The 13,920-nt window shown below is 41.1% G+C and overlaps 1 protein-coding gene across 1 annotated transcript; it reads right to left on the minus strand.

Annotated features, from left to right (window-relative positions):
* Positions 1 to 33: 33 nt before the first annotated feature.
* josd2 (Josephin domain containing 2) lies at positions 34 to 8,686 on the minus strand. Its single transcript, XM_085423130.1, has 5 exons — positions 8,410 to 8,686; positions 8,072 to 8,200; positions 7,144 to 7,269; positions 5,956 to 6,150; positions 34 to 5,692 (listed from the first exon to the last, which is right to left on the minus strand). Exons 2-5 carry the CDS (start codon positions 8,191 to 8,193, stop codon positions 5,584 to 5,586), a joined length of 552 nt encoding a protein of 183 aa, XP_085279256.1. The 5' UTR covers positions 8,194 to 8,200; positions 8,410 to 8,686; the 3' UTR covers positions 34 to 5,583.
* Positions 8,687 to 13,920: the final 5,234 nt, after the last annotated feature.

Consider the following 13,920-nt stretch of genomic DNA (forward strand, 5'->3'; position numbering starts at 1 on the left):
CACAATGCCAAGAAAACACACACACACACAGACTTGTACTTAAAACAAAAGGTCAATGTTTAATATAAATTTAAATATTATTCACCTCTGAGCTTAGGTTTATGTGTAAGTTATTCACTAGTGTGTATCAGAGACAGCGCTCCTATTCTTTCAGATATGCATAGATCACTAGGGGAGACAAAACACAAGTGTAGCGCCTACATACAGTCATGTGTCCAGTGTTTTTGCAGGTTTTCAAGATTAGTGAACTTAACACTGCTCTGTACCCCAAACCTGGATTCACTCACTAACTCTTCGTGATATCAGCTACTTTACTCTTCGCAGCATCTCCCTGGGTCCTGTGGCTTCCTCACAAAGTCCAAAAACATGCATAGGGTTAAGTTATTTGACTCTAAATGTACTGTCAGTGTAAATGGTCGTGTTTCTCTGTCTTGGCCATGCAACATACTGGCAACATGACCAAGGTGTACCCTGCCTCTCACCCTGTGACAGTTGGGATTGGCTCCAGCCCCCCCCCCCCCCCCCCGACCACCCTAACTACCCCAACCTTGAACTGGATAAACAGAAGAAAAATGGACTGATGGAGCTTCTTCAGCGTGTGGCTTGTACAACTTTACCACACAACTATAACACAGCTGTGGTCAGAGGTTTACATCCACTAATGGAAAGGCCTTCCCAAAACCTACTGAAAATTTATGGACTATGCTTAAACACTGTCTCTGTGCCTGATTTAAATTAACTCCATATCTGCCAGGATGAGTGGTCAACTATTCAGCCAGAAGCTTCCAAAAGAGTCTGGCTGAGGTGCAAAATGCCAGGAGAAATTTAACCAAATATTAGTGTGGGTGTATGCAGATATTTAACCCTGTGTGGTTTAGAGAAAATCCAGTTTCAAACCTGCACAGCCAATTCTTGTTTTTAAAAAAAGTCATTAAAGACGTATGCTGTACAATCATTCCACCCTGGAAAAAAAATGTTCAAAGAAAGCATTAAAAGCCCCAAATTGTCATAACATTCGTGCCCACGAAGAGTGTGTGTAAACTTCTGATCACAACTGTGTAACTAGACTAAAAAGAACGCAAGAAGTCAAGTAAATGGATGAACACATGCAAAGACACTGGCGCAGTCTTCTGGTGCCTCTTTAAGGCGATGCATTCAAGGCTCCTGTGCCTGCATGAGTGCTAACAAAGACAAACAGTGCAAATAACTCAAACGCTGCAGTGCATAGAAGGTTAATAACAAGGGTGAAGGAAGAGATGGCGCTCCTTCACAATCAACGCATTCTGGCATAACCATAACGCATGAAGGACATAACAAACTGGATCTAAGACAACAGTATCCTAAGTGGCGAATTCATCCTGATAGCATTTTAAGTAATCAAATTTTTCCAGTTACCAAAAACACAGTAACATTTCACAATCAGGGCCGTTTCAGAAAGCCGGTTTAGTGCAAACTCTGAGTAAGTATACCCTGAGTTAACGAAAACTCTGGGTTTTCGGTTTCACAAAGCGAGTTTAGATTAATTCTGAGTGAGTTACTATGACGACACACTCCGTGAAGCTAACCTGCCCCCTAGCAGGTTTACTTCAACTAACCCTGACTTTCTCCGCCTCTTTGTCGGAAACCTGACTGTAGGAAGTGTCAGACATGGCGTGCCCCTTCCTTGAAGAGCCAGTAGATGTTGAAGCCCAAATTCTCCGCAGAGCTCTCCACCGGGAGAGAGTGATTAGAGCGCATTCGGACATTTTATCATTTCCTGATGATTTTGTGTGTGAACGTTACCGTTTTTCAGCACAATCTATAATTTATTTGAATAACATCCTCAGGCCTAATATTGCTCATGTGACACATCGCGGACATTCTCTCAGTTCTGTACATATTATTTGTATTGCACTTCGGTTTTTTGCAAACGGGAGCTTTCTGTATAATATTGGTGACGCTGAGCACGTTTCCAAGGCTACCGTCTGTCGGGCAGTCAGGAATGTTACAGTTGCACTGAAACGTCTCCTGTACTCGTCTGTGGTGTTCCCCGGTCATAGACCCACAAGATTTATCAAAGAGGGATGCCACAAAATTGCAGGTAGCAGGATGAACAAAACTTAATACATGATGTGGTGATACTTGAACTACTACTTAAATTTTACATTTATTTTCAGGGTTCCCAGGCGTGATTGGCTGTATAGATGGCACTCACATTCCAATCATTGCTCCTTCAGTAAATGAAGGAGACTATGTGAACAGGAAGTCTTTCCACAGCATTAATGTGCAGGTACATAGTTCCCTGTAGCATTTCAAACTAACAAATTATTTCATTATAGTAGGGGAGACCGGGGATAGTTGTAACGTGGGTCAGTTGTAACACTTCCAATTTCTCCAATCAGGGCTAAGTTTCAAATGATGTGACTCATCCTGTGCATGCCCAACTCAGTTCTGCTATCACATGTGAAAAGTCAGCACATTTTGTCAAACACAGACAATTTAACATGAAAAAAAGTAATTTGTATGCCAAAAAGTAAGTTTTTCTACTTTATTTCAATGTTTAATAGCATTATCTGCTTTGCAGTTAAACTCATCAAATTTAAATTGTATGTCTATGGGGATATATTCTGTGTAGGTCTTTAGAGCTAGTGTTTTAGCCGTTGGCTGTAATGTTAGCTAGTTCATGGCTATAGGAGTCTGGGTCAGTTGTAACAATAATGCAGATGTTACAACTTACCACACTATTACTTTAACTTATATTAAACAAGTTGGGGCAGCGACATCAGCAGAGAGGTTCACTGGTCACATTTGTATATGCGGTTAATGCCATTGGCAACACAATTACTTCACTGTTTGTGTTCCCCACACATACTGTACATTATGCAGACCACTGTGTCAGAGATGGACAAGTAGGAAGTACTGGTAGTGGAAATAAGTCAGGATGGATGCACGAAACAGATTTCCTCATCTTTCTGAAGCACTTTGCAAACCACACCAAGGTAAGCCATGATAAAAAGTAATGGAATTGCGATGCTGGTGAACAACTACATTTTTTCAGCTTCATTGTTATGTTTAAAATTGGTGCAAGAGTTGTAGGTTATAATGCCCACTGAGCCAATGAGGCCAAACTCAAGGAAGACCAACCAAAATTAATGAAATATTCAGCTGCAGAAAATTCCATAATTTGTCTTTTTTGGGGGGGTTGGAATATGTTCAAAAGCTAGATTTCTGCATTCTGTCACACACACACACACACACAGCTACATAAATGGCTCTAAGTGCATTCATGTGTTGAATAAACAAAGATTACATGTTAATGTTTTGTTAGTACCCTTATTTCATTGTGTTACATTTTACCCCAGGATATGTTACAACTAACCCAGACTATGGGGTTAATTGTAACATTTCACTCCTTGTGTTTGAGGCCATACCATGCAATGGGTAATTGTGCTGCAGAGAAAATAGCTGCACTATTTAATAGCCGACACATGTAAATACTTTGCATTAAATTTTGAATCCACTACCTTAAAAGAGCTTCAATTTACAAACAGAAATGTCAAAAATGTTACAACTATCCCCGGTCTCCCCTAATGGATGCTAATTTGTGTTCTCTGCACTGTGAAGATCATATGTGATGCTTCCAACATTATCACAAATGTGGAAGCCAACTGCTCAGCCTCTGTGAGTGGTGGTGGTGGAGGACCCCCACCTGTTTTTCGGGCCTCTGCTTTTTTTTCTGTTGGCTATAACGGGTCACATTTGAGCATACAGAGTAAGCAAATATGTACTTGTAATGTGCTCAGATAATTTCAATAAGTGCTTACAGAGGGGAAATTAATGTAGCCTCTAACTGCAATTGATTTACATCGGACAAACAGACCAAGCACTATGGCTCATAATACAATTCCAAGCATGACATCCCAGTGTATTTCAGACCCAGCAACACGCTCAGACAGAAACTGGTTCACCCGAAAGACAAAACGCCAAAACACAAACTTAACAATGTGGTGTATGCTGTACAGTGCAGCGAGGAATGCTCAGACCTCTACATTGGAGAAACCAAACAGCCACTTCACAAGCGCATGGCACAACACAGAAGAGCCACCTCCACAGGACAAGACTCAGCAGTCCATCTGCATCTTAAGGATAAAGGACACTCTTTCAAGGATGCCAATGTTCACATTTTGGACAGAGAGGACAGATGGTTTGAAAGAGGAGTGAAAGAAGCCATCTTTGTCCACTGTGAGCGACCATCTTTGAACAGAGGCGGGGGTTTACGACACCAACTCTCTGCCATCTATAATCCAGTTTTGAGTTCCCTTCCCAGACGCCTTAACGCCCACTCACATCCTGGGCCATCTGACCTCAGGAATTCGCATGATAAGGTGGGGCCAGGTTTCACAATGAACACACCCGAAACTCTGGCTGATTGGGACCCACGCCCAGTTTCCCACCTTGGCTCAGGCGATTAGAGGATCATCAGGGGGTCCTTTTGTCCCTCTGTGGGGGGTCACTCCCACTAGGTTTATATCTGGGACTCTCCACCATTTAACCTTAGAACTGAAGAAGCTTCTCGGATGAGAGGTGAAACGTCTTCAAGCAACTTAAAGAAGTCCAGACGCTTTTCTTTGCAAGCTCCTTTGAATACAATTACACCTTACCTGTTTGGACTATATTTTTATATTTCATTTTTACTTGCTGCCAGGAACGTTTGGGGCCTGTTGGGTTGCACCTGCGCTCAAATCACATCACAAAATAAAATGTATGAAATAAAAAATAAAATGAAATATAATAAAATAACATGTTAAATGGGTGGAAATCCCTAGATCAATGTTTAAATTAACACTCACGCATTGACTCTGTCGGCTTTGTTTTGCCATGCATGCTCCCTTTGTTTTGCAGCTGAGGCTGTGTTACTTTTTTCCCGTGGAATTTGCATGTTATCGGCATATGCTGCCATCAGAATTTCGGCCTCAAGCGCTGTAAAATACATTGACCGCGCCTTCTTTCCTTCCGTCTCCATGGTGACTCGCTTAATCTGTGCTCCACTAATCAGGGCTTTATGTATCCTCGTGCGCGCGCTTAACTTGGGGTTAAAGCAACTCCGCGTTGACTGAACTACTTGTTATCAGCCTTTCTGAAACCGAATATTCCGAGTTGGACAGTTCGGGGTTACTCAACCCTGAGTATCGTTTTTCACTCTGAGTTTTCTAAACCGGCTTCCTGAAATAGGGCCCAGGTCACAACAAAAGTGTCATAAACTAGCACACGTTTGCCTCTAACCTGCAACTTTGTCAACTCAAAGAGTTAAAACAAAAAGTACAAGAGTATAGTTGATGTTGCAGATAGATGGGTCATACCAGAGCAATGGTTTTCTTTTTTAAGCCGTTACAATGAAGCAGTTCTTCATTTCAGGATTAAATGCCCACCTATACTTCTCTTTGGAATTTGTATGTTTGTGTAGATATTAAATGTATTTTAGTGCATTCCCTGAAGATATTTTTTAACGAGGTGTTTGCTTCTCTCTTTCAAAATGTCTTTCATTTCCCCAGAGGAGGGTTCCCCCCCCCCACGCTTTGCAAAGTTATATTCTGTCCCAAGGCATCACTTCTTGCTGTCAGCGTTCAGCCACGAGCCGTCCTCCTCCACCTCCCGTCGGACAACGAGCAGCATCTCTGCCACGTCCTGAGAAAGCTGTTCAGTGAGAAATGTGCTGAAACAGAAGCGAAGAGAGAGAAGGTTAGAAGAACAGACAGTGGGGATTTTAATAGAGCACAGTGTCCTAACACAAAACAAACAATGAGCTAACCCCCACTCCCATGTGACCAGTCACATGGTATGACTCACTCAATGAGTTCAAACAGCACACCAAAGCCAAGTTTAGATCGAAGTCAGAGCAGAATCACTCACACAGAGATTACGTCTCTGCTCCTGAGAGTCCGGGAAACATTGGACGTATACGTGCGCAATTCTTACCGCAGCTCTGCTTCTCCGCCGATGCAGACCGGACTCTTCAGCTTAGAGTCCAGGTTGTAGTACTGTCCGCTAACTTGCCGAACTGCGAGCCAATGCCGCCGCCGGAGCGGGAGGGACACAATCCCCAAAGATACTCGTGATGGGACATTCAGAATAAAGCCTTGGACCTTTGACATACAGAGGTTCTCAACTTCCCTGCAGTTTGAAAGAGGGGAGAAAGAAATCACTAAATCAGCCACTTTGAGATAGTCTTACTTAACCAGTTATTACGCGCAGTGCATCTCAGGGCATTTTTCATTATGAATGACCTCGACCCGGATAGCCTACTTCTGCAGCACTTACTGAGTCTGTAAATCTATCAAAGCACAAAATTCATTTTCACATGTAGCTGCGGTTTGGTAAGACTGCCAATATGCTTTTTATGTGTAATCCAACAACGCCTCAGGGTTACATCACAAGTGGTTTAAAATTAAGATGTTGTTTTAAGGGAAAAAAAAAAAAAACACCATCTGTGTCTGAAAATAGTCTCAAGAATTCCCTTTTATTACAACAGCCTGGCACTAAGAGCTGATCTCAATATTCTGGATCCCGTTGCAGTATACAGTCCCAGCCACTTTATTAGGTACACCTTGCTAAAACTAGGTTGGTTGGTTGTAATCTCAGTTCCCTTTGTGGCCCCCGGTCTAGTCTTCTGATACTGTATCCCATCTGCTTCAAGGTTTGACATGTTGCACATTCAGAAATGGTGTTCTGCCCTGGAGATGGTTTCTTGGGAAAATCCCAGAAGATCAGCAGTTTCGGAAATAAACAGACCCCGTCCATCTGGCACCAACAACCGTGCTACGTTCAAAATCACTTTAAATCATCTTTCTTCCCCATTCTGATGCCCAGTTTAAACTTTAGCAGGTCATCCTGACTGTGTTTTGATGGCTAAATTCCTAAACGAAATGAGTTGCTTCCATGTAATTGTCTAATTGGATATTTTTATTAACAACCAGCTGTATAGGTATGGCTTAAAAAAAGCGACTGTGAGATTAAGTAAAGGAGAAAGGTAGAACAAACAGCCTGGAGACATAGTGTAAATGAAAAAGTAAATTTCAAATTTAACACCAACATTATGAGCACAGAGGCGGGACCTCTACACAAAATGACTTTCTCATTTCACAGACTTCAGTGTGACTCACTTACCTGCGTTTGTCCCACCACACCGCAGCCAACTCCCGGCTCTGTAGTGCCGCCATGATGACGTTGACATCATAGTTTCCCGTCCCTAACACCGACCGATGTGGGTTCACAACACACTGTGGAGCCAGCCTGCCACAAGAGAAAAAAGGCAGAGTTTTAAAAAACCAAATGTTATACTGCATCTTCTTTACAAAACTGTTTAGATTTGTTTTACTTTCTTGCATATAAATATCACCACAATGCATAACTGTTGTCCCAAAACAACCACACCGATATGAAAAAGCTGTGTTTTTGTGGGGTTGGGGTTGAGCTGCTCTGCATTCAAATAAATGTTGTTTGTCAAAAGCCACAGAGATCATGACTCATCTGGCCTCATGTTCAATTAAGCTAATGGCTGCTGACATACATGCCAGCCTCACTGAAAAACAATGGTTTCTGCTACACGGACAGCACCCACTGCTCTTTCCCCACAAAAACTTAATGTTAAATTTTCCCAACAGTGAATGTAAAAACAACAACAAACACCCACACACTTCTGATCAAATTAAAGCTTTTGTTAAGAATAAATGTTTAGCATTTTTCACTTTTAGGTGGAAGACATGATGGCTGAATGAGGGAATTCAGTAATTTCTGCTTGAGTCTTGGAGTTCCCAGTAAAAGCCTTGCTCGGCACTGCCAAAACTGAAGCTAAACATGAAAACCTGTCATGTTCAGCATCTCACACACGCCTTAGAAGATAAAAGCAGCTGCTGCATTGCAGAAAAATGGTAGTCTGTTCACAGGGTAAACAAATGATGGAGTATTGTCTGGAATGTTGAGGTTATAAACTGGTCAGATCATTGGTGAGTTTAGCAGATGGATCGTTTGAATGCTGTCGCTGGTTTGTGTACAGATTTCCGTACACCGTCACGTCACCCAGAGGCTCCCCTACCTTTTGCATATATCGTCGGCTGTCTCTTTGGTAAACACCCGCTCCTGGAGCACGTTGTTGAGTGCGTGAATTGCGCACAGCTCCAATCGTTGCTTCTCATGAAACACCTCTCCTTCGCTCATACTAAAGCTTCACAGACAAACGAGAAGTCTCGTTAATTAACTGTCATGTTACATCTGCTAGCTAGCAGTTTGTAGCCCATTCAGGCTAGCGGCTGCTCGCTGTAAAAGAAGCTGAAAAATCTGAGTATACACTGTGTTTATGACTGCTGGCAGTTTGGAAAAACATCGCCCCGATAAACTATTATTAATCAACAATAGCTAAACGAAGCTACCAACCTGCTGATAAAGCGATGCCCCGTTTAAATGATGATGGAGCCTAACAGCTACATCCAGAAACCGGAAGCTGAGCCTTTGTTGTTGAGGTGGTGTTGGGGGTTTTTTGTCGTCCGTATGCGTCCCTCACAGCAGGGCTGGAAACCCCGCCAGTTTAACAGTCTAATTATGCTGAATAGAGGAAAGTAATAATAATGGCAGGATTAACTCATCTTTAACTCACCAATGGTGTCACACACACACACTTCTTCCCCGCGTCTAATCACTGAGCTGATGCTGCAGCGCCCCCTAGTGACGAGCCTGATTACTGCTGACTGCGGTGATACAGACTGAAGTTGATGAAGTGAGCTAAGCCTCGAATAAAAATAAAAAACTATATTCTAGGAAAAATATAACTAAACTAAATGAAATTAAGTTGTACAACCACCAAACTGAAATAAACGAAATAAATAAATAAATAAAAATATGTAGGAAATAAGATAAGATAAGATAAGATAAGAAAATTTTTTATTAATCCCTCGGGTGGGTTCCTCTGGGAAATTCGGTTTCCAAAAGCACAGCACCGACAGAAGTTACAGTTACAGAATATTATATATATATATATATATATATATATATATATATATATATATATATAAAAAAAAACACCCAGCACGCCCCTGCGGGCGGTTTATCCTTCAAGCTCGGGTCCTCTACCAGAGGCCTGGGAGCTTGAGGGTCCTGCGCAGTATCTTAGCTGTTCCCATATATATATATATATATATATATATATATATATATATATATATATATATATATATATATATATATATATATATAAATACAGAGACATATATAAATAAAATATACGAAGGGGATAAATAGAATAAATAGGAATAAAAATAAAAATACAAGTGAATTGCACATTTCAAGTATTGAGGTCTATTGAACCATTGACTATTAACAAAAGTATTGCACAAAAGGTATTGCACAGTGAGGTGAAGAGGCACTACAGCTTAGTTGTTCCCCCCTCCTTTGTCCACCTGTTTCCCCTCCCTCTCCCCTCCAGAGAGGAGTTAAACATTTTGATGGCGTGTGGGACAAAGGAAATGTTGTTTTCAAAGCCTGCCCGACTAAGGCTTTGATGCATTGTTTGGTGAGACTTGAGATTTCTACATGACTGCCTTATTCTATTCTGAAATAGTGGACAATGATGTTTGCAGACGACATTGTGATTTGTAGTAAAAACCAGGAGTAGGGCGAAGAGCTGAAGAAAGTCAGTAGAAGCATGACTAAACTAGACTAGACTAGACAGGTGAAAAGGTAAAGTTTCAAGGAGCAGAGGTTGCAACGTTGGATGAGTTTAAATACCTGGAGTCACATCCAAGACAACAAACAGTGCATAAGAGAGGTTAAGAACAGGCAGGGTTAAGTGGTTGGAAACAAGTGTGGGGGGTGATTTGTGACAGAAGGATAGCAGCAAGAGTGAAAAAAATGGCTTACAAGATGGTTGTGACACCTGCTGTGATGTCTAGTTTGGAGACGGTGCCACCGACAAAAAGACAGGAGCCTGAGCTGGAGAGAGAAGGCTCAAATGGTTTGGGGATGTGCTGTGGAAAGATGGTGGATGCATTGGACAAAGGATGTTGAATGTGCAGCTGCCAGGCAGAAGGAAAAGAGGAAGTCCACCAAGAAGATTCATGGATGTCGTGAAGGAGGGCATGCAGGGTTGGTGTGTCACAGGAGGATGTTAGGGGCAGGGTAAAATGGAGGCAGATGATCTGATGTGGCGACCCCTAAAGGAAGGAGTCGAAAAATGTATATATTCTGAAATTATTAGCAAATTATTATTAGCTCTTAATAAATATTCTCCATAGTATAATAATAAAGTTAGAACTTAAAACAATTAAAACAGAAGCAAGTAAATCCATAAACTGAAAACTGTAAATTTTCAAATTTACATTATTACAGAAAAATGTTAAATCTGTCTGTTTTTTTATTGAGATAAATGTAATTATTTGCATTCCTGAACAGGAAAAGATTTAATGGATAGATGTTGCACTTGAATAATTTCTTAAAGAAGTCCAGTGTGGGAAAACTAATTCTGTTTAATGTGTGTCTAATAGATAACAAAATATTTTTTAGTTTTAAACAGATTTTATGACAAGTAATCTAATAGATTTGTTAATTACTGTAACGGTTAGGGTGACAAAGCTTTGTCTTACTGTAGAGGCTAAGCCTACGCTTGAAGCCACTGAGGTATTTGTTGACAGGGATGACGCGCGATTTCACTGGTATGCATGAATATATTAAACTTGATACAGTCCAATAACTCCAGCCTTACTCATCTTGTCCTTTAGATTCTTTATTTCCACAATTTAACATAGCAGCACAGCGGTCACAAACTGTTTGCCTTCTTCCGATCAACAACACACCTGCTGCTAATTACGTGTGTCTACCTTAAATACATTCACCATACCAAAAAACTCAAAAAGTGACCTCTAGCGGCATACATAAGGTATCAACCCCAAAATTTCATAAATTATGGCAGTGTTTTGGAATCACTTAAAAGATCTCTCTAAACTTGATTATAAACAGTGGGACAATTTTGGCAAAAAGGTCAAGATTTGGTCACGATGACCTGTCTGATCGAGCATCAGTATGCGGAAAAATACGGTGGCCCCTAGAGACAAAGCACGTACAAACTCCAAAACACTTGCGAACTCCAAAACACTTGCAAATTCCAAACACTTTGGATTTTGCAAGTGTTTTGGAGTTTGTACGTGTTTTGGAGTTTGCAAGTGTTTTGGAGTTTGCAAGTGTTTTTTCGTTAGCAAGTGTTTTGGAGTTTGCATGTGTTTTGGAGTTTGTACGTGTTTTGGAGTTTGCAAGTGTTTTTTAGTTTGCAAGTGTTTTGGAGTTTGCATGTGTTTTGGAGTTTGCAAGTGTTTTGGAGTTTGCAAGTGTTTTTTAGTTTGCAAGTGTTTTGGAGTTTGCAAGTGTTTTTTAGTTTGGAAGTGTTTTGGAGTTTGCATGTGTTTTGGAGTTTGCAAGTGCTTTTTGGTTTGCAAGTGTTTTGGATTTTGCAAGTGTTTTGGAGTTTGCAAATGTTTTTTAGTTTGCAAGTGTTTTGGAGTTTGCATGTGTTTTGGAGTTTGCAAGTGTTTTGGAGTTTGCATGTGTTTTGGGGTTTGCATGTGTTTTGGAGTTTGCATGTGTTTTGGGGTTTGCATGTGTTTTGGAGTTTGCATGTGTTTGGGGGTTTGTATGTGTTTTGGAGTTTGCAAGTGCTTTTTAGTTTGCAAGTGTTTTGGATTTTGCAAATGTTTTTTAGTTTGCAAGTGTTTTGGAGTTTGCAAGTGTTTTTTAGTTTGCAAGTGTTTTGGAGTTTGTACGTGCTTTGTCTCTAGGGGCCACCGTAGAAAAAGGGTGATTTAAGTGACTTTGAACATGGTATTGAACATTGATTGGTGGTGTGGTGTCAGACAGACTGGTCTGAGTATTTCAGAAACTGCTGATCTACTGGGATTTTCCCACACAACCATCTGTAGGGTTACAGAGGATCCTAAAAAAGAGAAAATATCTAGTGATTGACACTTCTCAAATGCTCAAATGTCAGGGGTCAGAGGAGAACGGCCAGACTTTTTCAAGCACATGGGAAAGCAATAGCAACTCAACAAAAGCATGCAGAAGAGCATTTCTGAAAGCACAACATGCTTAAAGCTACAGGGCTACAATCATACTGGGTGCCACTCCTGCCAGGTAAGAACGGGAAACCAAGGCTATGTCCACACGTACATGGGTATTTTTGAAAACGGAGATTTTCTGTTTTCGTTTTAAAAAATAATCCCGTCCACACGTAAACGCAGAAATGAAGGAAAATGCTGCTAGGAACATGCCAAAGCAACAGGTGGCGATATATTCCTAACCGTGTAGAAATGTTGGCCAATCAGAAGTCTAGAAGCCTCGGTGGGAAATAGTAAACAAGGATGGGGCATAGAAGCAGAACCCAGTCATATGTGTGGAGGGACAGTAACTGTGTGTGTATATGTAAGCATTTAAACACTGCAGAGAGTACAATTAACAGTAACAGTATGGTAGAAATTAATTTCACCGAAACAATAACGTGGCGCACAGTGTGACGTCAAAAAAGGCGCACACCTTTGACGCTGCGCTTTCTGTCCACACGTAAATGCAAAAACGGAGTTTTCAAAAATATCCACCCTGGCAGGAGTTTTTAAAAATCTCCGTTTTCAGTGACCAAAAACGCCGTTTACGTGTGGAGGAAAGGTGCAAACGCAGAGAAAAATCTGCGTTTTCAAAAATACCCGTGTACGTACGTCCACATGTTCAGTGACTGAAAACGTTTCGGTCACTGAAAACGGAGATTTTTAAAAACTTCTGCCAGGGTGGATATTTTCAAAAACTCAGTTTTTGCATTTACGTGTGGACGGAGAAAACGCAGCGTCAAAGATGTGCGCATTTTTTGACGTCACACTGTGCGCCACGTTATTGTTTCGGTGTAATGAATTTCTATAATAGCGGATGTAGACAAAATACTGTTATTGTTAATTTTACTCTCTGCAGTGTTTAAATGCTTACATATACACATACAGTTACTGTCCCTCCACACATACGACTCAGTTCTGCTTCTATGCGCCATCTTTGTTTACTCTTTCCCACCCAGGCTTATTGACTTCTGATTGGCCAACATTTCTACACGGATAGGAATATAGCGCCACCTGCTGCTTTGGCATGTTCCTAGCAGCGTTTTCCTTCGTTTTTGGCTTTTATGTGTGGACGGAATTTTTTTTATAAACGAAAACGTTTTCAAAAGGAGAGGCTATGCGTTTTCGTTTGAAAACGCATGGTTTTCTCTCCCGTCCACACTGAGACGGCGTTTTCGCTCATGGAAAATGCAGCGTTTTGAAAACGCTCTCGAAAACACCTACATTTGAAAACGGTGTTTTGGTGTGGCAGTGCGGACAGCCAAAACTGAGACTTTCTAAAACGATGATGCATGTTAGTCATATGATGCAGTCGTGTGACCAATTAAACTAAGATAGCGGAGGGAATTCTACAGCAATTGTTTTGTTTGCTCTCAATTTTGACAGCCCTATTAAAGATTAATATGAGTCTGTATATGCTCCAGATAGCTTTTCTTCAAATTCTTTAACTCTCACTCGCGTTTTGCAACTTTGCACCTTTGTGTTACTTACAGCAACAACTCCACCTCATTGTTAGTCCATTTAAAAAACGCTGTGCTTTTCCTCAACATTTTGCAGCAATGTTTCAAAGAGCTGGAAAGTAAATAAGCAGCAGACAGAAATAAGGCAGGTCAATCTTCTTGCGCTTCACGTATGCGCAGTACTGGAACGTAAGCGTTTTCAGTCGTTTCAATGTGGACGTGCAACGCTGTGAAAACGACTGAAAAACGCATGGACGCAGAGCGTTTTCAGATGAAAACGCCGTTTTCAGATCTATCCGGCCTAGTGTGGACGTAGCAGGCTCACAATGATTGGACAATCAAATACT

The sequence above is a fragment of the Rhamphochromis longiceps genome, linkage group LG11, assembly GCF_057381845.1.
Source record: "Rhamphochromis longiceps isolate RC_006_pf linkage group LG11, R_longiceps_female_GT1.1, whole genome shotgun sequence".
In the NCBI taxonomy this organism is placed as follows: Eukaryota; Metazoa; Chordata; class Actinopteri; order Cichliformes; family Cichlidae; genus Rhamphochromis; species Rhamphochromis longiceps.